The 26,919-nt window shown below is 40.1% G+C and overlaps 2 protein-coding genes across 3 annotated transcripts in view; one reads left to right on the forward strand and one right to left on the reverse strand.

Moving 5' to 3' along the window:
- map3k5 (mitogen-activated protein kinase kinase kinase 5) overlaps window positions 1–2,804 on the reverse strand; it is a 144,868-nt gene extending 142,064 nt beyond the window's left edge. Inside the window, exon 1 of one of the 2 annotated variants that reach the window (XM_049479420.1) lies at window positions 1,696–2,804. In XM_049479420.1, coding sequence (XP_049335377.1) covers window positions 1,696–2,071 — 376 coding nt within the window. In that variant the 5' untranslated portion in view covers window positions 2,072–2,804. The remainder of the gene's footprint in view (window positions 1–1,695) is intronic. The other variant, XM_049479421.1, reaches the window with a different exon arrangement.
- A 3,525-nt stretch (window positions 2,805–6,329) lies between these two features.
- Window positions 6,330–26,168, forward strand: lrp11 (low density lipoprotein receptor-related protein 11). The gene is made up of 9 exons (XM_007233462.4): window positions 6,330–7,246; window positions 10,060–10,217; window positions 13,781–13,922; window positions 17,072–17,197; window positions 17,539–17,700; window positions 20,076–20,246; window positions 22,753–22,809; window positions 23,416–23,532; window positions 23,923–26,168. Exons 1-9 carry the CDS (start codon window positions 6,592–6,594, stop codon window positions 24,075–24,077), a joined length of 1,743 nt encoding a protein of 580 aa, XP_007233524.2. The 5' UTR covers window positions 6,330–6,591; the 3' UTR covers window positions 24,078–26,168.
- Window positions 26,169–26,919: the final 751 nt, after the last annotated feature.

Raw genomic sequence — 26,919 nt, forward strand, 5'->3', positions numbered from 1 at the left:
TTGAGATTTTCTGATACTTCTGCATAAATTTGACATAAAACAAATTTTCACAAATCCTAGCACATAAGAAAAATCAACTCAAAGGCAACAAATGAAAAATTACAAAACTTGCCCATTTATTTATTAAGAAAATGGATCCAGTATTAAGCACAAACTTTCACAAACTTCCAAGCACCACCGTACCTTTGGTTTTGAATATGCCTGTAGCATTATTTTATAACAGTCAATGCATTTTTTATCCAGAGAGCTAAAAAAAAGTGTGTTAACAAAAGTACACCAAGTACACCAATTTAGGTGCACCAAACACTGTAGATAGTTGATTAAATGGCAATTTGTGTGTTAAAGTCATGGTGACCATTGGTTCCAGTCACCTCTATTGTATGTTTTGGTAAGTTACTCCACCCTGCTGAAAAATCCAGCTCAAGACCAGCATTTGCTTCTAGCTGAGGTAATGGTTAAGGTGGTTAGAAGCCTGGTCTTCCAGATATATAATTAACCTATGCTGGGAAGCTAGCTGGTCAGCCACCTTCTGACCAACACTGCGTATGCTGTTTCTGAGTTAGGTCATGGCTTGGTCATGTTGGTTTTTCTTGGCCAAGCATGGTTTTTCTGGGCATGCTGATCATAGTGGTCGACCAGTTAAGCAATGTTGGTCATGCTGGCCATCCAAACTGGTGATGCTGATTAAGTGGTGGGGCTGGTCAACCAGCTTGATGATGTTTATTATGCTGGTCAGCCCAGCTTAGGTGATGTTGGTAATGCTGTCCAACATGCTTGGTCATGATGGTTATGCTGGTCAACCAGCATGGTGATGCTGATTATGCGGTCCATCAGCATGGTCAAGATTGGTCAGAGTGGTGGTTTAGCTTGGTCAGGTTGATCATGCTTTAGTCTAGGGCTGCAACAATAAGTCGATATAATCGTCAATGTCGATTATTTAAATGCATCGACTACAAATTTAATTGTCAACTAATCGTTCATTTGTAACAGTCCTGCATTACACAAAGTGCTGGAGACAGAAGAGTAGCTCACTGAGTGGCTCACTCACACAGTTTACACTCAACTCCAAAAGTGCCCAAACACTAGAGATTACATATTTACTCACAAAATATTAGTACTTTCCACATTTAAAAAGCATCTAGACATTTAAATGTCTTTTAAAATCTCATGTTCAGCTGTTTCTATTGTTTTTAGAGATGGAGAACATGACAGAAATAATAGTTGATTAATCGACTAATCGAAAATATAATCATCACAAAGTTGACTACCAAGATAATCAACAGTTGCAGCCCCACTTTAGTCCAAACTCATCAAACTTTAACCAAAACTAGTCAAGAGCTAAGCTGAGCAACTATCCTAATCTTGAACAACATCAGCCGTTCTGTTGGCTATGTTTTTCAATTGGGTAGATTGAAGCATTTCACCCCAAATCCACCTGAATGACTACTCAATGCTGGTTGACTAGAATAACCAAGAGAAAGTGTGTTTTTTTTCCCAGATAGTGAAGGTTGTCCAATGGGAACTGCTCTAAACTCTACTACTGTTGGCTCACTGTCTAATAGACATATCTGTCTGTCACTATCTATGTTCTTTAGACTGGTGAGCCCACCTCCTCAGTTTCACTCTCAGTCTACCAGCGTGTGAATCAGCTTCACAGCGAGTCCTTAGAACTGGGATAAACAGCGCTGCACCTACCTGCGTTGTAAAAGCGGTCGAGTACGGCCGTCTCTCCGAAGTCCAGCTTCCCGAAGAGCACGATCTCGAGCGCGGTGCCCACGGCCTCGCAGGCGTCCCGCAGGCACTGCAGGGCCATGCTCTCGGCTCCCGTCTCCGAGTTCAGCACGTAAGCCACACTCGCCCGCCGGTTTTTGCACTTCCCCGGTGTAAGCAGCCCCCCGAGCCCGGCTCCGAGTCCGCTCTCCGCGGGGCATCCCGCAATGACCCCCGCCGCCGCCGCCGCCACCGCCGAGGACGCGTCCTGCCAGAAGGTGCCGGCGGCGGGCACGGCGGGGCGCGAGCAGTCCTCGCGACACGGAACCGGCAGAGAGACGCACTCCGGCTCCGGGTTCATCCTCCCCTTCTTCTTCTACGGAGGAGGAGGAAAAGAAAAGAGAAGAAAAACAGTAAAAACGCTCCTCCAGTCACTTCAGTTCCAGTTTCTTCTGCAAACGAGTTTTAGACATTCCTCCGCGCAGAATAATAAAAAATATATATAAAATAATAATAACGAAATAAATCACTGTTCTGTTCTTCACTCAGATGTTAAAAAAAAGATGAAAATCCTAGATTCATTAAAAAAAGTTGTGAATAATTAGTTAAAAATGTAAAAACACGTAGGTAAATGGTCCTGCAGCGCTAGCGCCGCTGCCCAGCCGGTTTGTTGTTGCTGTCAAGTCAGCGGCCACGCGCTCGTTCCAGCCTCGAGTCACGACGCGCGCGCGCGCTGTTTGTCCGTTCAAAAGTGAGTGCTCTCGGTGAGCCGTGGCTCCGAGAGCCCGCGCGCCTCTCCGCGCAGCACGACGACGCGGAGGAGTTGAAGTTGCCGCACGACGCGTCGGAGAGCCGCAGGAGGAGGAGAGGGAAGTCCTCGACGATCCGCGCTGCGCGAGACCATGTTCACCACAACACCAGCTCGACGGATCCGGCGCGCGAGGCTGCACGAGCTCAGCTCATCGCGCTGCGAAAACAAACACGAAAACGAGTCACACTCACACGCTGCCTGACTGCTCGCTCGCGGGCTCGTGCGGACCCTGCCCTATCACCACTGTTATCTCCTCCACATCACCAGAACTCACACACACACACACTACTCACGCGAAAACGGGGCGGGGCGTATTAGCATACCGGGAACGCCTTTTAAAGAGTCAGGCGGTCGAAAGTGAACATGGAGGAGGTGACGGGGGATTTCTGTTGGACATTACTCACGTTCTGGATAAAGGGGAATTCCACCGCCTTTTTAAAAGCGTCTCTTGTGATGAAACGGTTAAAATGTGAACTAATTCAGAGGAGGTTCTGCTGAAACGGGTCATTCTAGGAATTCTAGGAAAGTTGTACTGCTCAGAATTGTTTACACTGGTGGAATGTACTGCCTACGAAAGCTACATCGCAGAAGATTAATGCAGTAAATTGTTATAAGGCTGTGGAGTACATGTTACAATAAGACAATGTTTTAAGAGAGAGAGAGTACAGTTATGGGGTACGTGCAAGGTCAATCCATTTATTTCTGCTGTAGACTGAAATAATTGAAAAAAGTTGGTGGGTTCAGACAGAAGGTGCTATCTTCTGAACTGTGTACCAGATCCAGATGTAAATACATGAAAACAGAAGCTGAAAAGCTGATCTTTAGTCTCATATTCACATTTTAATGGCAAACCCAAATGTTTTCAGTCTACAGCAGAAACAGGGGGATCAGCCTCACTGTTCCACCAATACTTTTGAAGGGGACTGTTTATATGTTACATGATGGTAACTTTGACATGGCATACTAAATACTAAACAAACTACTGCGTGGAGAAGTTTAAAAAAAAAAATAAATAAATAAATACAGCACTGTCACATTACACATTTTGCTGTTTCAGCAAGGGTAGGCTCTTTTAACATCATGAGATTTAAAACAAATTTCTTTAACTAAACTTTCTCTACAGAAAGACGATTGTCAAGTCATAATGCTGACCTCTAGTGGCCCTCTTTTGACAATGCAAATTAACAACCCTTAGTATTTTTCAACTGCTAACCGACACTGCATGTTTTCGTGTGTTTACCCGCTTTGTAATAACATAAAGGGGCCCTCATATACTTAAGATGTGTGTGCTTGAAAAAAAATAAGTGCATGAGGATTTCAGGAAAAGGACTGGGACCCACAGGACTATAGATTCTTCGTAGGGGATGTCCTCAATGAGGACTACTGAGGACTGGGGAAACAGCATCAACAAATCACTAAATAAATACACTCCACTATCTGTAGTAGCACAATAGCTGTATACACAATAGCCCTTAAGAATGACCAGAATAAGTATCACTGCATCCTGCAGAGAAGAATTAAACTCTCTGTTGCAAATGAAGTCACAGCCACCTCTAGTGGCATGGCCTGGTTAATGCCTCTGTAGTGGGATGCCCTTACGTCACTTCAGGAAATCCAGAACCCAGTTACACAGGGAGTTGTTCAGGCCCAGCAGACTCAGTTTTCCAGCCAGATGCTGAGAGACGGTAGTGTTGAATGCTGTCAGTGAACAGTATGTGTCTTCATTTTCCAGGAGGGTGAGGACTAGGTGGGATATGGTGGACAGGATGCAATGTCTTGAACAGTTGGTAGCAATGAAACAGTAATCATTGACATATGACACTGGGGACTTCCTCATCACAGGGATGATAATGGCAATCTTAAAGCATGTATGAACTACACATTGTGAATGTTCTTGAACATAATTACCATTGCTCAAATTACCTGTTGTGACACTTTTAAGAAGTGCAGGACAATTCCTGGTTGCCACTAATTTTATCACTGAGCTGACCTAGTACTGTTGTGAAAATAAACAAAACGGTGTTTAAAGCAGCATTATGTTGCTGCTTGACCTTGTCGCTTCTTGTCTCCCCCTACAGTAAAGTGCAATTTGTGCTTTGAGCAACCACTAAAGCACACACTTTTTACATGCATTTTGCAAGAAGATCTGCAGAACCATCCCAGAAAGTGAATGGAATCACGTGGACTTTTATGCAACAATGGCTCAGGCTACACAGCATTACACAGTTGTTGTGAACATTGTCCTCTCCACTTCACCAGAGTTACATATTGCAGTGTCTTGTTAATTTTTTATGCTTAGTGATTTTTAAGCTGCTATTTTAGGATATACAATATACTAGACATTGCCTTGACATTGTTATAATAATTAAAAACTGAAAAAAGTACCTGTAAATAGAAATTATGTTTTTTTTTTTTATTATATATTCATGAATAAATATTCAAGCGCTACTTGTTCACAAAATGTCTCAATCCTGCTCATATCATTTAATTTGTATAAATGACTCTAAACTGTATTAAAGCAATAAAATAAATAAACACCAACTGCGTGATTTGAGGTCACATCAGCTCTTAAAAAATCTGTATACTTTAAATGTTTAACAGTGAGAATGAGCTGACAACAAATTACTTTGTTTTTTACTATTAAAGAGTTAATTTTATTGTGATGGCAAATACAGTCCCCTCCAAATGTATTAGAAGAGCGAGGCCAATCCATGTATCTCTGCTGTACACTGCAAACATTTGAGTTTTTTTTTATTATACTTCTTAAAAAAAGAAAAAGATCAACATTTCAGCTTTTATTTACAGTTGTTTACATTTGGCACTGATACACAGTTTACACAATAGACCTTTTGAACCCACAAAATTTTCTTGTAAGTCAAAGTATTGGAATGTGTGACAGGTGTCAGTTGTATTTCTTGATCTGGTGTGTCCTGATACATTGATTATTTACAAAATAAATAGCAATAAATGTCTACACTCAGTTTCAGATTTGGGTTTTGTCTGTAAAGACTGTGCATTTATAGTTAGAGGAGTAACAACATGTCCCTGAGTAAAACAAGCAACTGTAATGCTAAGAGCAGATGGAAAATACATTAGAGCCATTATACAAATATTGTTTATAGTCTGTACTACAGTTTGCAATGCCCTAAACAAAAAAAGTTGTCACTGGTGTATTAAGTAACAGATGTCGAACAGGTAGACTAAGGAAATCCACAGCAGTTGATGACAGAAACAATATGGGCATATTGCATGACAGATTCATTAATCTTCATCGATGTAGAAACATGTCTGTCAATTTAAAGAAAGGTGCAACCAAATTAATTAGGAGATGCTTCACCATGCAGCAAGATAATGGCCAACAATTGGTGAACACCTAATTGTTTACTTGTTATCTCACCTATAAGAGAACCCTATAGAGCACCAAAATTATTTTTTAAATTATTTTTTAAATTATTTTTTCTACTGGGAAGGGCACTGTTTGGAACACAGTCTTCTGACTGCAGTGTATGAGGCACTTCATAACAGCCATCCCTACTATTTGAAGGACAGAAGTCCAAACAACCCTGGGGGGGCGTACGTAAAGGGGTGGGAAAAAAATAAGACCACCATCGAAGTGCACAACAAAGGATGGGCTTCGCATCTGGCATGACGTCAACGTGCACTTTTGTGTGTGTGTGTGGGGGGGGGGGGGGTGTTGTTGTTGTAGGGCTCGGCCTCCTTCAGGTACCGCGAGACAAAACGGGACGTCACGTCAGGATTTCATCTACCTCCCTCTCTCTCTTTTTTTCGCTCGCTCATTCGGACTCCCAATTTCAGTGCGCATGCGCTTGCTCGCCTCACTCTAGCATCCTCCGTCCCCCGAGGACCAGAGGCGAGCTCGAGCACCTGCTGAACTGAGCGAGCGAGCCAGTGAGTGTGAGTGGGAGAGAGATAGATAGATAGGGGGATAAATAGAGAGAGATAAGGGCATAAGAGGAGAGTGAAAAAGAGAGGGAATATGGGCTGGTACGCGCGGAGACGATGCTGATGGTAATGAGAAGGACAGCGAGCGTTCTTTCCCCGACAGCACCATGAGGCTAAACATCGTCACGCGCGTCCTCGCGCCGCTGCTCTGCTGTGTGCTCTCCGCGCTTCCGGTGAGCTCGAGCGCCTCGCGCGCCGTCTCCTCGCCGCTGTCGGACCTCAAGAGCAAGATCAGCGGTGTGGAGGAGCTGCTGGAGGAGTTCCGCCAGCAGCTGCAGCACGAGGAGCAGCCTTACGAGCACGAGCAGGAGGATGAGCAGGATGAGGATGATGAGGGGGAGGTAGGGGAGGATGAAGAGCGGGAGCACGGGCCCGTGGCGGCAGCCTGCCTCAGCCGCTTCGACTCGGCCGAGTCGCACATCATCCGCGCGGCCGTGTCCATCGAGCGCGGCGCCACCTTCCTGTCCGCTCCGAGCGACGCGCGCGACCCCGCCGACTGCCTGCGCGCGTGCTGCGCCGAGCCGCGCTGCACCGTGGCCGTGGTGGTGCGCGAGGAGCGCGCGGCCCCGCGCGACGGGCCCCGCTGTTACCTCTTCAACTGCACCTATCGAGGCGCGAGCGTGTGCGCGTACTCGCCGCAGCGCGGCTTCACCGCCTACAGCCGCAACGGCACCACCGCGACCACCGCGCTGCGGAGACCCGCGGAGGAGCAGCAGCAGCAGGAGGAAGAGGACGGAGGAGGAGGAGAGGCCTGGATGAGAGGTAATCACTGTTCTGTATGTTCATCGTGTAGTCATTTTCATTTATGAGAGACTAATCAGCTAAAACTGCCTCTGTTTATTCTCAACTCTCGCCTTAACCCCTTTTATCAGAACAGAACAGATGTTTCTGTGCCTTTATTACTGAAGTAACTGTAGAATTAAACCCTGTTCAGACTGGCCTCCCTCTATTGTGCCATACTCAATAAGCAGTCCAGGTTAAAACACTTTTTATAACGGCAGTCTGAATGGGTGGAGCCAAACTGTTCTACATTGTAAATAAAGCCCATCTTAAAACAACTGTTTTTGTAAAGTCATGTTTAAAATAGGGTTCATTCCCACAGATAAATTGTGCTGACTGTGGAATGTTTACATTCTACACCAATATTGAGGACAATACAAATAAAACAGGTTGATTGAAATATGCCCTTTAATATTTTTAACATTATAACATTAATCTGTAACATTATAAGTAGCTATACAGTTCATTCAAAGCATTCAGAACACATTTTGTATGCCTTAGGAGAACGCTATGCTTTTTCCTGCTAGTAGAAACCACACAGCACCAAGATCTCAGGCCAAAACAAAGGCTTAAGAGAGAAATCCAATGTGAAATGGACTTGGTTTGTGATTAAACATGATACAGAATAGAGACAAACGTCCACCCCCAACATTACAAAATAAAGAGCTTTTAGCCAATGGTCCCAACAACCTTACAATGCTAGCGATAAAGGCATTTTTACTCCATTAACAATCTCAAAGTAGCTCCACACAGTAGAACAGTAGAATTCAGAAGGTCTTGACATTTAAAATGAGGCACTGAGAACAACAAAGAGACTGTTGATACACACTGTATGCATTGTCAAAGCAAATGGCATTTGTTGTCAAGGTGGCTGTCTTAACTATAAAACAATTTGGGAAATCCTGGCGTCTGTTAGCATTGTGTCTCTAACCCTTGCGAGGCTGCTGTTAGCATCGCAGCTATTCTGCGCCAGTCCTGTGGATCCTGGTTATTGTCACTGCTATCATTGTGGTATCAACTTCCAAAATGTATTTTGTGTCAGCATATTGTTAGACAGCCATATGTATACAAGAATACTGATTTAGTTTGATAGAGGAATATTTTGACTGCTGCTTTCACCTGAGTGTTTTGTTCTGCACTTTGCCATCTTAATTGGCCAGACAATCTATAAACCTGAAACGCAGAAGATGTGTGACTTCATTCTTTACAGAGAAATTAGGCTATAATTGCCGCATGCAAACTGTATGGACATGGAAGGGAATGATACACATTTACAATCTACAGTCTTTCTGAGGAAAATTCAGTGTAGTCTGCAGTAGGTCCCTTAATATTACATCTTCTGTTAATACTTGTTTTTGATTTTAGTCTGCTTATACACTGTTACAGGTTCAGTGAGGCTGTGGAAAAGTAAAAAAAAAAAAAAAAACATTGTATTATAAACACATTGATATGCTTCAATAATTTTCAAACCTAAAAATCTGAATACAGGTTTATGTTTTTGTTGCACCATCCGTTTTTTATACTGCAAACATTTGGTACTTTGGAATGGGAAGGAAAATAATACAGAGATTGATAAAAATATCTTTTTATCAAATCTTAATAGTTTAAATATAAATGCAGATATTTTAGTGGATGGATCAAGTGTCAGTTAAACACTCTTCTCTTCTGGACCCATTAACAAATATCAGTGTGTAATAACAGTTACATCTAAATGTCTTTCCGATAGTGTTACTTTTTTGCAGCATTTAACTGTATAATTCTAGTAACATCATGCATCTGTGACCTGCACTTTTGTCTAGTGCCAGTATATTCAAGGTATCATTCCCAATTCCCACTTGTTCAGAAACCCAGCATTACACAGCAGGTGTGCATTTACACTTCAGTCTGGAGCCGACCTGCACCGCCTTCCATACTTCATCTAGAACATCTGAAGGAGTGTTTAGTCAGTGGTTAATCATTTACAACACAATGCTTGATTTCTGGAGTTGGACTCATAGCACAATAAAACACATCTTAAACACATCCAAATGAGCATTGACTACATGTTCAATAATTAATTAAGATCTGCTGTGTTTTTATAGATATAATACAGCTTACGTAAGATGTGCTTCCAAATACACTAGAATCCCACACGAAACTACATATTGTGAGATTCTGGACGGACATAATTGTGGTTTATTATTTTTATTATCTCTGTTTTTGACTGTCCTCTCTGAACTGGGACCCCAGTTACTTTAAAACACTACAGTAAAATCAGTGCAATGAGATAAGTGCAGTTGTAAACTCTAAATAGATGGCTTTTCTGATGTGAACTTTTTTTCATAGTGATTTTGAATGCAGTGAGATTAGATTTCGTCCTAAGGGCATGCATTAGTCGGTTCATGTCTCTTAGAGTTGAAAGCTCCTTCAGGTGCTGGTAAAAACAACTACATTTATGATGTAGTTGTCTCACAAAAAGCAGTGCAGCTTAATCACCAAACGATGAATTGAACCCAGATTCCTGCGTGATGTGGTAGCTCATTGACACAGAGTGGTATTATCTGTTGTGCCACCTAGATTACTCTGTGAAGTGTATTTGAAGTATATTTACTTCATTCACTATGGAAAATTGTGGTAAAAAGCCTTATCAAAGGATCAGAAATAGATCTGACTTAATAAAACCATACAAACCCATTCAGATATTTATTTTTCAGTACCAGTCTTTCAGGTCAGATTGGAACATTCTTGTTTGGGTTTGTTAAAGTAACACACAGATTTTTATTTATTTATCTGTTTATTTGTTTTTTATTTTTTAGATCTAGATGAACCACCTCGCAGCGATGCTGGGCAGGATGTGGTGGTCCAACTGCCTACGGACTGGGCCATACTGGACGGCAGGGACAGCATTGATGACCATGGCATCATGCGATACGAGTGGTCCCTCGTTAAAGGAGATCACTCTGTCAATATGAAGGTAAACATGAATTAACTAATACCAAAAACTGGTTGCTGGTGTTTGGTGTAAAGATACTCCAATGTGAAATATCAGATAAAAATGACTGATGATTATTGCTGTGGTGTGAGCAGTTTGAATACTGCAGTGAAGTAAAAATTGTTTATCTGTATGTATGTCATTAACTGATGTTTACTTAAAGTTTTAGTCTACAGTTTGAATAATGGTTTTATGGGCTCTATCCCTTTTCTCATCAAGTGATGGAAAGTTTGAATAACTAAATCACAGTATTAAAAAAAATAATAATAATTAAATCTCGTGCAGCTTCTCCAGAATAATTATATAGTACAGTTAGGACTGGTGGTTATTGTTAAACAAAATCTTTATTTACAAATATTTGATTGATTCCCAATTAAGATTTAGTTGTTACATGACTGGAAAAAGACCGTTTTACTGAGTTTTTAAATGTATAGATTTGATTGTGCCAAAATTGCAGTTAGTGCTATTAAATATGCAAACTAAAGTTTCTTTTACGTTTATTTTCAAGGGAGTTAAAACTGTGCACCTTAAAATAATGTAAAACAGTAGTTTAATTGAGCTGTTTCTATAAGAATATGTATGGTAGATAACCAGTGTTGAAGAGGCAGAAGAAACATGGCCTGTGACACAGGGCTCCCTCACTGCACTAAGACAGGCTGAGGACGTTAATGTGTTGTTTTGTTTGCTGAGCTTCAGATATTATCAGGGTCTAAATTAGTGAATAAACACACACAGACACCAGATATATTGCCTCTGTGCCTACCCACCCACACTTACATAGAACAATGACTGGTGTGGAGTAAAGGGTCTTGAGTAATTGTGTGTGAGACAGACAGACAGACAGAGGGCTTTTCTGTTCACCTGCTCAGTACAACAATATATGTATTGTTGAAGCTTCAGTGTGTTTACACACAGACAACAGATAGCAGACACACAGTTTTTCATACTTCATGGTGGTCGCTTCTAATGGTCACTATCCCAAATTGATTTTGGAACATTTGTTTTGGAAATGTCGGCTATTTTTGGCTTTTGTTTAGCTACTCATCTGTATCTGTCACATTACTAGGCTGAAGTGACTCAAATCATTGGACTTAAGCTCCTTCTTAATAACACCTCTGGCTTAGTGCTGTTGTTATTAGCCAGTTGTGCCGAATTCCTACTCCCGGCTAGAATCCCTATCCTCTTTGCATGCATGTGTATTATACCACACTTTTGGCTAGGGCTGCACAATGTTGGAAAAAAACTGACATTGCAATACATTTTCTCTTTGCAATATATATTGTAATATTAGAAGTAATGTATAAACATAGTATAAACTTTCACCAGAATTATATGCTATATACTTTGTCTATGCAAGATAAAGATAGATAGAAAGATTAAGTCGCAGTATATTTAATGGATTCCTAATATTGGGTGAATAGAGTATGCCTCTTGTAGACATGTCTTGGATATTCAGTAAAATACAAGAGCAAATAATTATTTTGTATTAAGCATCAAAAAAGCATATAATGACATATTTTGTAGCCCTGCTTTTGGCAAAGCAGATAAATCTCAATTCTATTGAATTCTTTTTTTCTAAATAACATAAATGTTCATAAATAATTAACAATTAAGTTTTTCTTTATAACAAACAACAACAGGACATTGCTTTGGGGTCAGGATTCTACAAAAGATACACAAGTTCAACAAAAAGTTCAGATTACCTTTTTTGTGTATTTAGTACTGATGTATTTTTGTTATTATATTATTATATATTTATATTTTTTACATGACTGGGCTTTAATATAGGTTTGTGACTTACTGTCAGGAGTATATGTAATATAAAACACTAAGGCTTTAAATAAAGGCTTTGATTGGTATAGGGTTTTCTTTTTCCAACAAAATTACACAATATAGGAAAAAGAAAACAGATGACGAATGTAAACGATAGACCTTGAAAAGAGATACGCCAACAACTTTAACACGGCTTCCTTTCGAAACTAAATATTGTGAATAGTTCCATAAAAAACACTATAAAATGACCTATATAAATGCTCAGTATTTAACTATTCAAAGAGATGTAAGTCAAATGTTCTATTGCACAAGTTAGACACAAGTTGAATATCGACTACTATGTTATTGAAGCCGTTAAAATATTGAGGCATTAAAGTATGGAAGTAGCTGTTTATCAGTCCTTTGGTTTTCCAGTTAACAAATACCTTCAGTTCAGTGTGCATTAATATAATCCTTCAAAACTAGATAATTAAAATATTCAAAAGGGCTTTAGTTACTGCTCTTGGTGTTTTTTCACCTGTATCCAGAGTTTTAGGAAGTTTTATCACTTGTGCTGAATAAATGATTCTGTACCCAGGACCGGTTCTGGGCTCGTCTGGGGGATGAGAGGAACTTTTTTCTGAGCTGTAACTTGATTGTATAATTCCACTCCTCTCTTTTCTAAATGAATAATTGTGAAAGCTTTATCTGTTTGCTGTTGTTTTTCTATTTTACTAAAAACACTCATACAGTCAGGGGCAGATTTTACCACCACGCAAACCATTCAATTGCTTGGGGCCCCAGGGACCAGGGGCCCCCCTGCTGGCCAAAAGGTTGCCCAAAAAAAGAGAGAAAACGAAATGCATTATTTCTTTTTTGTACACGCAAGTTAAGCTAGGCGAGGTAGACTAAGGTAGCTTCGGCACAACCATGAAACGTTTTTATCCCAGCGGTGCCCAAAAAAGAAAAAAATTTAAGGAAAGGAAGTCCAGCACAGAAAGCTTGACAAAGCTCACCAATTTTTTCGCAGCAGCAAGAAATGAAACATCTAACGAGGATTAGGTACCTGAGACAAAGAGGTTGTCAGAGTTAGTATTGCAGTTTGCTATAAAAATTAATCCATTTGATCAGGGCCCCCGGAAAAAAAACATTGCTTGGGGCCCCAGAACCTCTAAATCCACCCCTGCATACAGTGAGGGGCAGCAGCAGGACTGTTGCTTGCTGTTCTCATTTCTGTCCAGGTAGGACAGAGCGAGACGAGCATTTGCCTACACAACGCTGAGCTACCGTTACTCCTGTGTGGTAGCTTGTTATGCTAACTGGCTAGCTTTTGTTAGCAAGCATTGGGAAAAATGCATACCGGAGTGGAAAGTAAAATCAATAGACCGGATAAACTGATGTACCGAACAGCACTACCTGGCACAAGCTGTGATTTCATGCTGCTGTGGAACTGACTGGTTTCCTTGAAATGCATGTCTACCCTCCGTTCACACACAAGCTTTCATTAGCTTTACGGCGAACAACAGATGTGCTGTGACTCAGATTTGAGAGTGTCACTGAACTCTACAGTGCGTATAATGAAAACTCACACAGACGTGAATGCAGTGACATTTGAAGACTGGGAGGTGACACAGTACAATCTGCAGAGATGAATGGGCTCTACAGTGCTGAAATAACTTTCTCAGAAAGCTCAGATGAGCTTTGCAGAGGTCAATCTTGTGCTAAGACTTCAATGCATATGATATGATTGTAGGCACCATGCTAAGGCACCTTTGTATTTGTTGCTCACACAGGTGACCCACCCAGGTCTGCTGAAGCTGAGTGGACTCAGAGAGGGCGTCTACACTTTCCAGCTGACTATTGTTGACACCATCGGGCAGAAGAGCTCAGATAATGTCTCTGTCACTGTGCTGGCACCTGAACACCATGCCGAAGGTTAAGACCCCCCTTATCCTTATGTTTGCTTTTTGTTCCTCTCTTTTAGTGCTCTGGTATGTGGTATAGTTACCAGTTTTGGGGGAACATCCACCTTGTGCCTTTCAAGTGTTGTCTACTTATCACTACTAAACAAATAACAGTAATTCCACTTTTTAGATTTTGTTTTGTGTTGGCCAATTTGAGCCACTTTGGTGATATTGTTACTTAATGACAGCTGTAGACAAATGTTCTAAAAAAAATTATCTAATTTTAATAAAGTGCTTCCTGTTGCAGTTGTATGGGTATGTCTGTACAACTGAGAGTGTGCCTGATGAACTTTAATACTGTGTTGGTAAAGCTGGTTAACGATGCTCCAATCCCATTGTAACATCCTTTGTGGTTGTCAAATGGCAGTTATTGCAATCTGTTTGTTTATTTAGCTTTAAAAAAATATTAGGGTTGGGCAGTATAATGGTAATATGGTATGTACAACATGCTACATTTCTGCTCTTGGTCTAGCTAAAAATAGCTAATTCCTTCATGTGCATTTAGGATGGCCACTGGATGGGGACACTCACTGAATGTAAACCACTCTCTGAAAACATGTGATTAAAAACACAGGTCCACCATAGTTGTACGTTAAGGCAAAGGAGTCCGCAGGATGTGCATCAAAGCTCTCTTAAGATCATTCGACTGTGTGCAAAATTTTAGGGTTTTATCTTCTAAACGTGTGATTAAAACCTCATTAAGCTGAAATGCGCCTGTGCTGTGGTGTTCATGGTTATCCTGTTAGCTATTGCTGTGGGCCTGTGCTGTGCTACGCTGTGCTGTTAGCGGTTAGCTTGTTAGCTATTGTTATCTAGATCAGTGTTTCTCAACCAGGGTGCCGTCTGGCTTCATCGGGGGTGCCGTCAAAATATTGCGCCTCACGTGCATATTTCCTTTCCAGAGTCAGCTCGTGTCGGGGTGTGTCCCAATTCACAGGCAGCATACTCTGAAGGATGCGACCCACAGAGGCGGTGTATTACTGCGCAGCTGTGACGCAATCTGTCTTCTAATACAGCCTCTGAAGGATGCAGCCCTTAAATTGGGACACACTGTAAAGTTTTTGTCCCCCACGCGATGCACGCGCTATTTTATTTCATATTCCGCCAGCAACAACCCTCGTTCTCACCTGAAGTTCTGCGCCAGCAACCCGCCCCCCCCCCTCCCGTTCTCACCTGAAGTACTGCGTCAGCACCCCCCCCCCCCCCCCCCCCCCCCGGTAAATTGGGGTGCCGTGACAACTCGCATATATTTAAAGGGTGTCGTGATAGAAAAAAGGTTGAGAAACGCTGATCTAGATAAATAACTGAGACTTTTTTCTTTTTTTTATAATTGGTACTTAGGTTAGTTAGTCAAAAACAGCTTTACTGAGCTGTCTGATACTCTGTGTATCTGTACTGGAGGCTAGCTAAGTGAAGTCTTTTGATTAGCTGTGCAAAACATGTTTTAATTGTCTGACTGTCTTAAACATGTACAGTGTTCACTTAGTCTGAAAATAAACTGAGCTTTGTTTTTGATAATTGATAAGTTTAAAATTTTGGAGGATTTGAAGATATTGTAGCCACGTAAACACAGAACTTTAGCAATTTAGGCAAATCCCTGCTTCAAATAGTACTGTATACCTCTGTGATGTTTTGACACAATATGACAGTATGAAAAAAGTGTATAGCGTTCAACCCTAATGTATATTTGCTGTGAGCTGCTCTATGAGCATTGTCCATCTGTTGCTGCAAAACTTGCTCACCATCTATCAGTTGGAGATGACTACCATTCTAGAACCACCGACTGGTATTTGGTTGATGGGTCATATTCAGAACAGCAGCAACAAATATTGGATATGGGATTATTAATGCTAATGTAAAACTGTGCATCAATAGAGGAGTTGCAGTCTTAAGTGTAAACCAGTAAATATAAGGTAGATACAAGGTGGAACTTTGTAATAAAGTGACCTAGTTAGGTACATACATTGGTATAAAAAAGTGTTCAAGATTTCAAGATTTTTTTTTGCGTGTTTGTCACTTTCAAATGTTGCAGATCATCAAACAAAATTAAATGTTAGTTAAAGACAACACAAGTAAACACAAAATTTAGTTTTTAAAATAAGCTTTTTATTATTGAGGAAGAAAAATGTGTTTCAGAGGTGGACTTTCTGGTGTGTTTTTTCACAAACAGATGGCCAGACATTTTCCTTCAGGACTTTTTGGTAGACAGCAGAATTCCTGGTTCTATTTATCACAGCAAGTTATCCAGGTTCTGAAGCAGCAAAACAGCCCCAGACTATTACTCTACCACTACCATATTTTTGCTGTAGGCATGATGTTCTTTTTCTGCAATACAATGGGACACACATCTTCCAAAATGTTAAACTTTAAATTTTCCCAAAAGACTTGGGGATCATCTAGATATAAAAATGAGACCAACCTAATGTTGTTTGCTCAGACGTTTTTTTTCGTCTTGGCACTTGGCACATTTTGCCAAGTCTCTTTCTGTCTCTTTTAGTCTCTTTCTTATGGGGGTGTCATAAATGCTGACTTGGTTGATCGGCCACTTCTGGGAAGGTTCACCACTGCTCCATGTTTTCACCATTTGTGGATAATGGCTCTCACTGTGGTTCCCTGGAGTCACAAAACTTTAGAAATGGATTTGTAACCTTTTCCAGGCTGATAGATCTCAATGAATTTCTTTCTCTTGATCCTGAATTTCTTTGGATATTGGCATGATGTCTGGCTTTTGAGTATCTTTTGGTCTACTTCACTTCGTCAGGCAGATCCTATTTAAGTGATTTTTTGATCAAGAACAGGTGTAATCAGGCCTGGGTGTGGCTAAGGAAAATTTAATTCTGATGTGATAAATTACAATTAAGTTATGTTTCAACTGAGGCAAACACTTTTTCACACCAGATCATGTAGGTTTGAATTTTTCAAACATGTGACAAACATGCAAAAAAAAAAAAAAAGAAGAAATTATGAAGGGGCAAACACGTTTTCACACCACTGTCTATAGGATGTATATCTTGCTTTCCATGTAAAACTTTTAAAATAAGGAATGTTTCTGTGTGTTTGCTTGTTTGCATATTTCTAGTCCTATGTGTATATTCAAATCTTGACTGGTGTTTTTTACAGTATGCACTCGACATTGCACACGATATCAGTTCATGTGTGATGACGGCTGCTGTATCGACATTAGCTATGCCTGTGATGGCAAGCAGCAGTGCCCTGATCGCTCAGATGAAGACTTCTGCCGGAACTGTGAGTGAAGCAGGTTAAGTTATGCATTATAGTAGGTAAATGGCTAGTTGACCTTCACAGAGGGACACATATTAGTCTCTCAGAGCAGGAAGTGGCTATTAGCAAACAGTCTGACCATGTTTAAATATTAGATTTGTTAGCCACTTATTTTATATACATGTTAAAGTGTATATTACAGGCCTCAGACTTAAAACTAATTTCACTTTGTGTAAGTGTGTAATTTGGTGCTTAGCCTAAGCTTTTGCCTAATGTTCAGTGTTTATTGTAGATAGAGTAATATGGATAGAGAGAGTGAAACCTTCCGTAATGAATAACCATCTGTGTGTTTTTCCACATGGAAGTTGATGGTGGACGCAAGGCCGTAACTCACACATCCAGTGCTCCATCTCTAGTTGGAGAAGCACGAGAATCAGAGGGCCGAGCTATGATTCCTTCAGAACCTCTTAGTGCAGAGACCCCTGTCCAGCCCAAACAACAGCAACAGCAGCCAGCAGTCAGTCAAGGTAAGGACTCTAGTCTTCTTGAAAGCTTAGAAACAACAACAATCATAAAAGTCATCATAAATGTATGATTATGACACATCTTGAAGGAATCTTCAAAAACTACAGATACTTTTGAGGTGGAGTTTTGTGGACAGAGTGTTCAAAATATTAACTTAAGCTTGCGTTCTAGAGTTCACAAGCTTTATTTTTCAATGTCATCAGAATGTACTGTACTGACTTGGTACTGTACTATGTAGGCTGATGTTATTGTCACAATGCTGATTGCTATCTTACAGTCTGTGTTTTGCCCCTGCACTGTTAAAGTAGCGTCAGAGCTTATGAGTTTATCTACACCGCTGGGTGTGATGGTCTGCAAGGTGGATTACACCTCTTAGCCACGTGCAGATAATTTCTTTCAAAGGGCCCTCTTAACTAATCATGGAAGTGTTTTTGTGCATAATGTGAAATAAACCAATCACTAGCCATTTCTTTTAAGAGTCAGATGGGCTGTGACTTTGGTGGATTGGAATTTTAATGGCGTAGCACTTCCGCGCTTCTTAGCAGAGGAAACTGACCTGCTTGTTTACACTGTAAAGGCTTGTCAGCAGGTCATTTAAGGAAACAGGAAAGTTATTTTATGTTCTATTGTGTTTTTTGTTGATGTAAAAATTGTGTTTGTGCACTGCGGTGTGTCCGTGCTTTTATTAGTCAGTGGCGCATCTGTGTTTTCTGCTTCCGAGATAGCAATATGCCAGAAATTTACCTGAACACACCTCACTTGCAGACCATCACCAGCGGTGTAGATATATTCATAAGCTCTGTCGCTACTTTAACAGTGCATGTGCAAGACATAGACTGTAAGATAGCAATGAGCATCGTGACGTGCCTTGCACAGGGAGTAAGATAGAGCCCAACTATGCTTCTTTAATAAATTTATTAAAATGCATTCATTTTCAAATGGGCACACATGAGGCTGACCAAGCAGCCAAGTGCATGCCAAATTTTTGAATATTAATATTTGTCCTTAATAGCATTTTATCATTACATTACCTTATATATACTTCAAATAGTTTTGAAATTCTGGTAAAGTATCTATATATAGCTACCTGAGTAATGAATGTGACTTTTGTAACTTTTGACACCTTTGAGTGCAGAAAAAGCTCAGCCAATATATATTGCTGGTGTTTGTTTGATAAGTGTCCTCAGTGTATAAATGAAATAATAGTTTCATGGGCAAATGTCCCTGGTGGCAGGAAAGCAATAGCAATTTACTTCTTTTTACCATCTATAATAAATCAGAACAACAATTCCAAATATTTTTACTCTACAAATATTCAAATACATGTACATTTGTTTTATTAATTGTAAATGGATCTAACAGAACATCATTTTAAGGCATGATACAGACACATGTGACCAGCTGGGGAGAGTAAGTTCAAACTTAAGCAAATGAAAATAAACCTGAAATACAAAGCGAAGTGAAGTCTGAAAAAGTATTAAGAAATATTATCTGAATCCATTGCAAGTTGTCGGACACCACTGCACATTTCTAGAGCCCATGGTCAACCAAGGTAATCTCCCTAAAGCACATGTGTGGTAACCTTAGATAACAGTGCCAGCCTTATTGCAGGCATACATTCAGCCTAGATAACAATGCTGCCCTTATAGACTGAGAGTCTACCAAGCTGACAGTTTATACCAAGCCTGCGTTCTAAAAAGCCTAGAAAGCCTGGGAACACCTACTCAAGCACAAACCATACAATACTGCCAGGGCAACACAACCCCACAGCCCCAAATCATGAACTAATTCTCAGGGAAAAGCTATATCAACTGTTAGCAAGGGAGCAGACCACACATGGCCATAAATATAAAGATCCTGCTGTTTTATTCTAACTAGAATCACAGTCAGATTTTAAAAAGTAGAGCAGTGACTATATAACACACAGCAGACTGTCACACTGCCATCTAATAGGTGGGCTGGGAGAATTCTGTGGAGAGGCAGAATGCAGTAATTAGATGGGGGTTTACCTCAGAGGAGATTTTCCATCTCCTTCCCTTTCTTTTTGCTGAAAACAAAGCTCTTCTGTGTTCTGTTACCTGATCCTGTGCAGGGCTCGGAGCCGCCACACATTAGAAAAGCATCTAGGCTCTGAGATTGACTCTAATTCCCCTCTTTCTCTTTTTCCACTGATTTATTGTATTAATCTACAGTATTTTACGGAGACAATTTAGATATTTTTGTTAGAAGAATTTGCGATAGATGTACTATAGCTAAATTTGTCCCTGAATATGCATTTTGTATTAAGATAACCAAAATACCAAATAATATCTTCACACTATACACTTCTCTCTGTACCTCTCTTTCTCTGTATCTGACAATTCTTCTTTCCCATTAGATCCCTGTATGGAGCCCCCAGTGGTTGGTCCATGTAGAGGCACTTTCCCACGCTGGTATTACGACGCCGCAGCAGGAGAATGCAAGCACTTCTTGTATGGGGGCTGCAAAGGAAACCGCAACAACTTTCTACAACAGACAGATTGTGTAAACGAGTGCATTCAGAAACCAGGTGAGAAATCCTGTCCACCTTTTTTATTATGGTCGTAAACTGAAATTAATGATTTTCCAGCTTCAGTTTTAAAAAGGTTTGTAGCTGTACAGGTGCTGGTCAACGAATTAGAATAATTTGAAATAGTGCAATCATGAAATTCTTTGAATGCATTTTTTGTGCAGAAAGCAACTCAGGTGTTCACCGCACCTGTCCTACTCGTTAGAGTAATCACAGAACTCGTTACCTGGAAAAAATTTGCTCAGCTGAGCTTTCCAAAAGGCCCATTTAGGCCATTTAACTGTGACACTGTTGTTTTATTGAATTAGAATAATGGAGAAACCGTTTCATTGAATTAGAATAAATGCTCGAATTTTTGTTTTCTGTGAAGAGTGTTCACTGTGCAGTATAAAGTCAGGGTTGAGTAGAATTTCTAAGTTGTAAAATCAATCATGGGTAAGCAGCGCGACCTCTCAACCGGAATAGTGGCTCAAATTCAAGCCCTTCGCCAACAAGGCTTGACCCAAACTAAAACTGCTGAGCAGCTCGGCATCAGCCAGTCTTCCGTCTGCAAAGCTCTCAAGAAAAACTGCAGCAAGCGCACCAACTGTTCCGGCGTCCGAAAAACTTCTGCTCGCGACAACAAGCAGCTGAGAAAGATCGCAGTCAGCAACCGGTTCAAGTCCACTTCCGAGCTCACCGACTTGTGGAACAAGCAGACCGGCGCTGACGTCTCCAGATCAACCACTTACCGTCGTCTGCGCAAACTCGGCTTCAAATCTCGCGTTCCAGCAGTAAAACCGATGCTGAACAAGAAACAAATGGAGAAACGGCTGAAGTGGGCCAAAGAACACGGCGAGTGGACTGCTGAAGACTGGCAGAAAGTGGTCTTCAGTGACGAATCACGCTTCTGCATCTCCTTCGGTGACCAAGGTCCTCGTGTCTGGCGTCGTGGTGGCGAAACCTACAATCACGAGTGCGTGAAAAGATCCGTCAAGTTTCCCCAGAGCGTTATGGTCTGGGGATGCATGTCCGCTCGAGGTGTAGGGAAACTCTGCTTCCTCAAGAAGACTGTCAATGCTGCCGTATATCAAGATGTTCTGGAAACGTTCCTGATTCCGACTGTTGAGGAACAGTTCGGCGAAGAAGACTTCATATTTCAACAGGATCTTGCACCGGCTCATGCGGCAAAGTCGACCAAAGATTGGTTCACTAAAAAACAGCTTGAAGTTTTGGCATGGCCGGCCTACTCACCTGACCTCAATGTCATTGAAAACCTTTGGGCCATCGTCAAGCGGAAAATTCGCGACAGAAAGCCTACTACGCTGGACCAACTGAAGCAGAACATCGCCACTGCCTGGGAAGCTGTGAGTGCGGAAACCTGCGACAAGCTGGTCAAATCGATGCCGCGGAGACTTCAGGCAGTCATACAAGCCAAGGGGGCAGCCACAAAATACTGAGAAAGTGATGATTGTAATTATAATAAAAATTATTCTAATTCAATGAAACGGTTTCTCCATTATTCTAATTCAATAAAACAACAGTGTCACAGTTAAATGGCCTAAATGGGCCTTTTGGAAAGCTCAGCTGAGCAAATTTTTTTCCAGGTAACGAGTTCTGTGATTAGTCTAACGAGTAGGACAGGTGCGGTGAACACCTGATTTGCTTTCTGCACAAAAAATGCGTTCAAAGAATTTTATGATTGCACTTTTCAAATTATTCTAATTCGTTGACCAGCACCTGTATATATATATATGTAATAGGAATTTCAGAAAACTGATCCTACTATGGTTTCAACTCACACACTCATAAATGTAGCTACTTTTATTAGCTCCAGTCAAAACAAACTGGAAATGAAGTGTAAAGGGGTCAGCATGCTTCCTGCGAAGATGCCTTTTGCCTGGTTTTGGTGAATCGTGACATAATTGAAGAGAAATGTGTCTAAAAAAAGAGGATTGTGAAATGTGAAATTTGAGGAGCACATTGTAAAAGAATGAGTAGCAAAACCGGTTCTTCCTCCTGTTCCTCTTCTAGCATTTGTTTATGCACTTATGATAACTTGTGTGTAACCATAGCTAGAACCGTGCTAATTATTTTTGAGTAGTTATGCAGCGTAAGATCATAAAAGGTTACAGCGCCACCAGCATTTGGAGCACATGCCACAGGAAAAATGAAACTGCAGAATATATGTGATAAAGCTCTGATACTATGCTGAAGCTTTAACTTTGAGAACCAAGAACATACAAAGCAAGACATATTAATAATATAAACATGCTCTCTGTGTGCATTTGCACATCTGTGTAAACAATGGTTGCAACATAAAATAGCTGAATGCACTCATTACAAGGGGCGTCCACAAACATTAAAACATATAGTGCATGCATTCAGTTTGGTGATATGTGCGTAAAGCGGGACACGGCATAGGATACACATATATTAAAAAACTGCAATGCTTTCCATGCAACCACTGTACTTGTAGCTAAAAAATGCCTTCAGTGTACCTGATGAAACTTTCACTGTTTTACAGCTCCAGTGGATCAGCAAGCCACCGCAGTGCCTCCCCCCACCACACAGGCTACAACAGGTACTACACTTTATTACTGTAATTGACATTTTATGAGCACTGTTTCCACTTCTAATATATACAGAGGTGTCTCGATTCAGTACATACTACAAAATACCAAAAAAATTATGCCTACAAAATGATGCTGTATGTTGTTATGCACTTATCTCCTTTTATGGAATATCTCCTTTTATGGAGTACCTCATGCTAGGACAGTGAGAAACAAACTTAAAATAGTTGATAGAACATTGATAAATTAGATTAGGAAGTGAAATAGTGAAATTAGGTTAGATAGACCTAATCTGTTGTTTCTGAACCATACCACTGTAGAATCTAGTTATTGTGCTGTAATTGTTGTAATGCACTGTGTAATTAACAGCACAGTGTTTGTGTTAACACAGACAGTAATACTGACACTGTCTTGTTGCACTGCTTAGACCTAGAAAGTTCTATGTTGGTTTTGTTCTATTGTGATGAGGTTAAATCTTGGTTGAACTTGAACTTTGTTGAAGTGTGTAATTTTTGCTGGTGTAACCTTTACATTAATCTAGATACAAGCCATCTAGTCTTTAGTAAGGCAGGAGAAACTACCATTAAATAAATGCCTTAATGTTTGTTTATCTGTAGCTACCAGGACTCCCAGCTCTGAAGCCAAACCCCTGAATTCTGCGTCAGCAGCCCAGAATGCTCAACCAGTAGCTAAAGCCCACACAGTGCTGGGGGGGCAGCCGCCACCCGAGTCAGGTTTGTGCAATACTGAAATTCATCGCAATAAAGGATATACAGCATGGCATAAAATAACTTTTAATCAGTATTAGTCAGTATGTGTTTTTGGTCCAGTACAGTTGTTGATATGTTAGAAAAGCCCAGAATCAATTTAATATGCAACATAATGTATGATAATAAAACAGTTTTCTGTAACTGTAGCTTTATATAGGTTATGTTACAATGTTACTAATTCTATTGTACTCTACTTCTTTTGTATTCCACTAATACTACTGTACCCTGTTAATTGCTGTCATTACAAATCCTCCGAGAGTGAAAGTAGAAATAAATGGGTTATCTTGTTCCTAGCACTGATGTTAGTTGCTAGGCAACAGTGTACCTATATTTACTGTGTGCATTTGTGTTTAGGTGCCATCCTGCCGCTGGTTCTGGGCGTGATTATCAGTGCTCTGCTGCTGTTGATGGTGGCCTGCAGACTGCGCTTGGTGCGCCACAGGATGAAGAAAGCTCGACCACTAACCACAGAGGAGTCTGATTACCTCATAAATGGCATGTACTTGTAGCAGAACACACACCTGTTCAGTAAGCGCGCACACACACATGCAAAGGTGATGCATGTGATGCACGTTTGTGCATTTGTGTCTGTGTGTGTTTTCAGATGTGTAGGGCCTGGGAACAGTTGCATTTGAAGGCTTAACATATCATTCTGTTTAAATCTTACAGTTTAAGGACAGATACTGATTGGAAATCATGCAGAAAGAAAAAAACATTTAATGGCATCAGAAAGAAGTAACATCTTTTGTCAGCATTTTTGTTTTGCTTGTATTGATTTCAGCTGCTCAGAAATACCATCAGTTCAGTACCACATAAGCCATCCACTTCCATCGTTATATTCTGGAAGACTCTTTAAATAATGAGGAGTATTTCAGGGTAGATTACTAGTGATATTTTATATATGTGTGAAACAGTAGTTTGTCTCTGTATCTTTTTTACCTGGATAAAAACAGAAAACAGTAGAAAAGAGATACATGTTCGAAAAGCTGCCCTAATTAGTTACTTATTAATTCTTAAAATCTGAGGTCAATGATTTCAAAGATGAAGGCCACTGATTTTTCAAAAACTGCTGACTTAATTGAGAGAAACTGAATGTGAAATGTGCCAGGATTCTTCACAGAGCTGATGAATGGAACCAGAAGCCTGGGAAGTTGAATGCCTCAAAAAGCTACATTACATACAGTTATTACACGGAAAGAGAATAAATACACGGATTCCTGAGACACAAAGTGTGTTTACATGCCCTTCATAATCCGATTCTGATTGAACTACTGAATTTATCTGATTATTCAAATAGTCATAGTCATACAACATAATCTGATTACTTAGATCAGAGTAAGGTCTAAAAATAAGCAAACAGTTATTTTGGCACTGTAGATGGTAACATATCACAAGGATTTAAATAATCTTCATCTTCCTACTGATGTTTGTTTATATTGCTATTTAATGTTTAAAAAAAACTGAACTTGGGCTTTACATGAAGTTTACGTCATAATTTATTCTGGGAGATAATTGGCTGATGTGACTGAATGTGAAATGGGATTATGAAGGGATTATGAATGCATGTAAACGCACTCTCTGTTTTACTGTTTTAGTTTTGAACAAAGCTTTTGGAATGTTCATTCACATCAGAGACACATGCAGGGTGCAACCTAGCTCCTAAATATGACTTTATTTTTTAGCATTTTTTTAACCATCATCAACATTACATAAAAACTCAGGAGATGCATATAAGTTGAATGGGGTTTTGGATAGTAAAAGAAATGGTGGTACTTGTTGTAGCCATGATGTAAAGAAATGTCCATCTTTCCATATTTCTTTACAGTGAACCCTTTCACACAAAATATTTCCAGGTTTAGCAGAAGCAGAAGATTGTACTTTTTGGAGCTTTTTTTTTTTAGTTTTGGTGAGGTAATTTAGATTTTCTGGTTATTTCAGTTTGTCCCACTGGAGGCACTAGAGTGCTGCTCTTCTATCTGATTTCTCTGATTTCTCGTGGTGGATCAAACATTCTATAAAATGTAAAAAATATTTTCAGAGATTACCGATACTCTACTGACCCTTATCCTCTGCTACATGAAGTTTCTTGCCAAACAGAGAATGTGCCTGATTTTGAACTCCTGGAAATCCTGAAACACCGAAATATTTCTTAGCAGCAACAACCTGAGACACTTTAGTAACTAGTTTTACTCCTGAAAGACTTTGGAGTGGATTTGTGTTCTGGTCTAGCATCAGATATCCTGCAGTTCACACTGACCAGCAGCATATTATGCTGATTAATGGGCATGAGCCAGAAGCAGCACTCCCACTGGATTATTCCCTGACAGATATCATCCAGACAGCTCAGCTCAGTTAGCTCAGTATGTACTGCAGGAAGTCTGTTTATTGGACCACAGAACCACATTTTTCCATTTCTTTGTGAATGTTGAAGCCCAGTCTGTTTTCACTGGCCAGTGCTACTTGTGTGATCTACTCTCTACTCTATAGCTACCCAGTGTACTGTAAATGTGTTGCTTTACTTCCAAACTGTAAACTATGTATGCATATCTGTGGAAATGTCAAATTATATTTGAAAAAAATATATGATTTTATTAATGCTCTGGTTATGTTAAGAGTGTATTTTTGACTCCTGGCAAATGATTATATATAAAATGGCATGCAAAAGATGCAAAAAATGGGCCATCTGTGGTCGTTAGTCCACTATTTTTTATATTTTGAGCTTATTTAAGATTAATGTCTTGCCTACACCTTTCACAGTGTCTGCATTCAGCCAAAAAAAAAAACTTTCAGGTCTTCAGAAGGTTTTACCCATTCTACCACCACTTAATCGTCCTGTAAATTGCCATTTATTAATTAAATTATGCACCAAGAGAACAGCTACCTTAAAAGAGCTTTGCTACCTTCTTTTAGCCTTATCTTTTGCTTTGTGGGTTTTAGTTATATATCTTCAATGTTCTCAGTGCAGCTGCCTTTATGATTGGTTCAAGGATTGAGTAGTAAAAGTATTTAATTTATTTATTTTTTGCTGCACATAGCTTTTCCCAATCATGCTTCAACATTAATCTGAAATCTGAGACCTTGTTAAAAAAAAACATCTCATTAAGTCAAATTTTGAGGTGCCTAAATGTTTAATGGTGCTTCTTCCCTTTTACTCCTTTGTTCTAAATTGTACCAAACAAAAATGACAGACTACTTTTGCTCTAAAATGGCTTTTAGATATCAGTTTACCTTTTACTCAATTAACTATTTTTCAATTTAGATTTGTAATTCCAGTTTGATCCTTAAAAGATTCCTGCCCTGTAAGTATTTATTATAGGTGTTTGTTTTCTAATTAACAATCAAATTTGCACA

Source organism: Astyanax mexicanus, chromosome 1 (genome assembly GCF_023375975.1).
Source record: "Astyanax mexicanus isolate ESR-SI-001 chromosome 1, AstMex3_surface, whole genome shotgun sequence".
In the NCBI taxonomy this organism is placed as follows: domain Eukaryota; kingdom Metazoa; phylum Chordata; class Actinopteri; order Characiformes; family Acestrorhamphidae; genus Astyanax; species Astyanax mexicanus.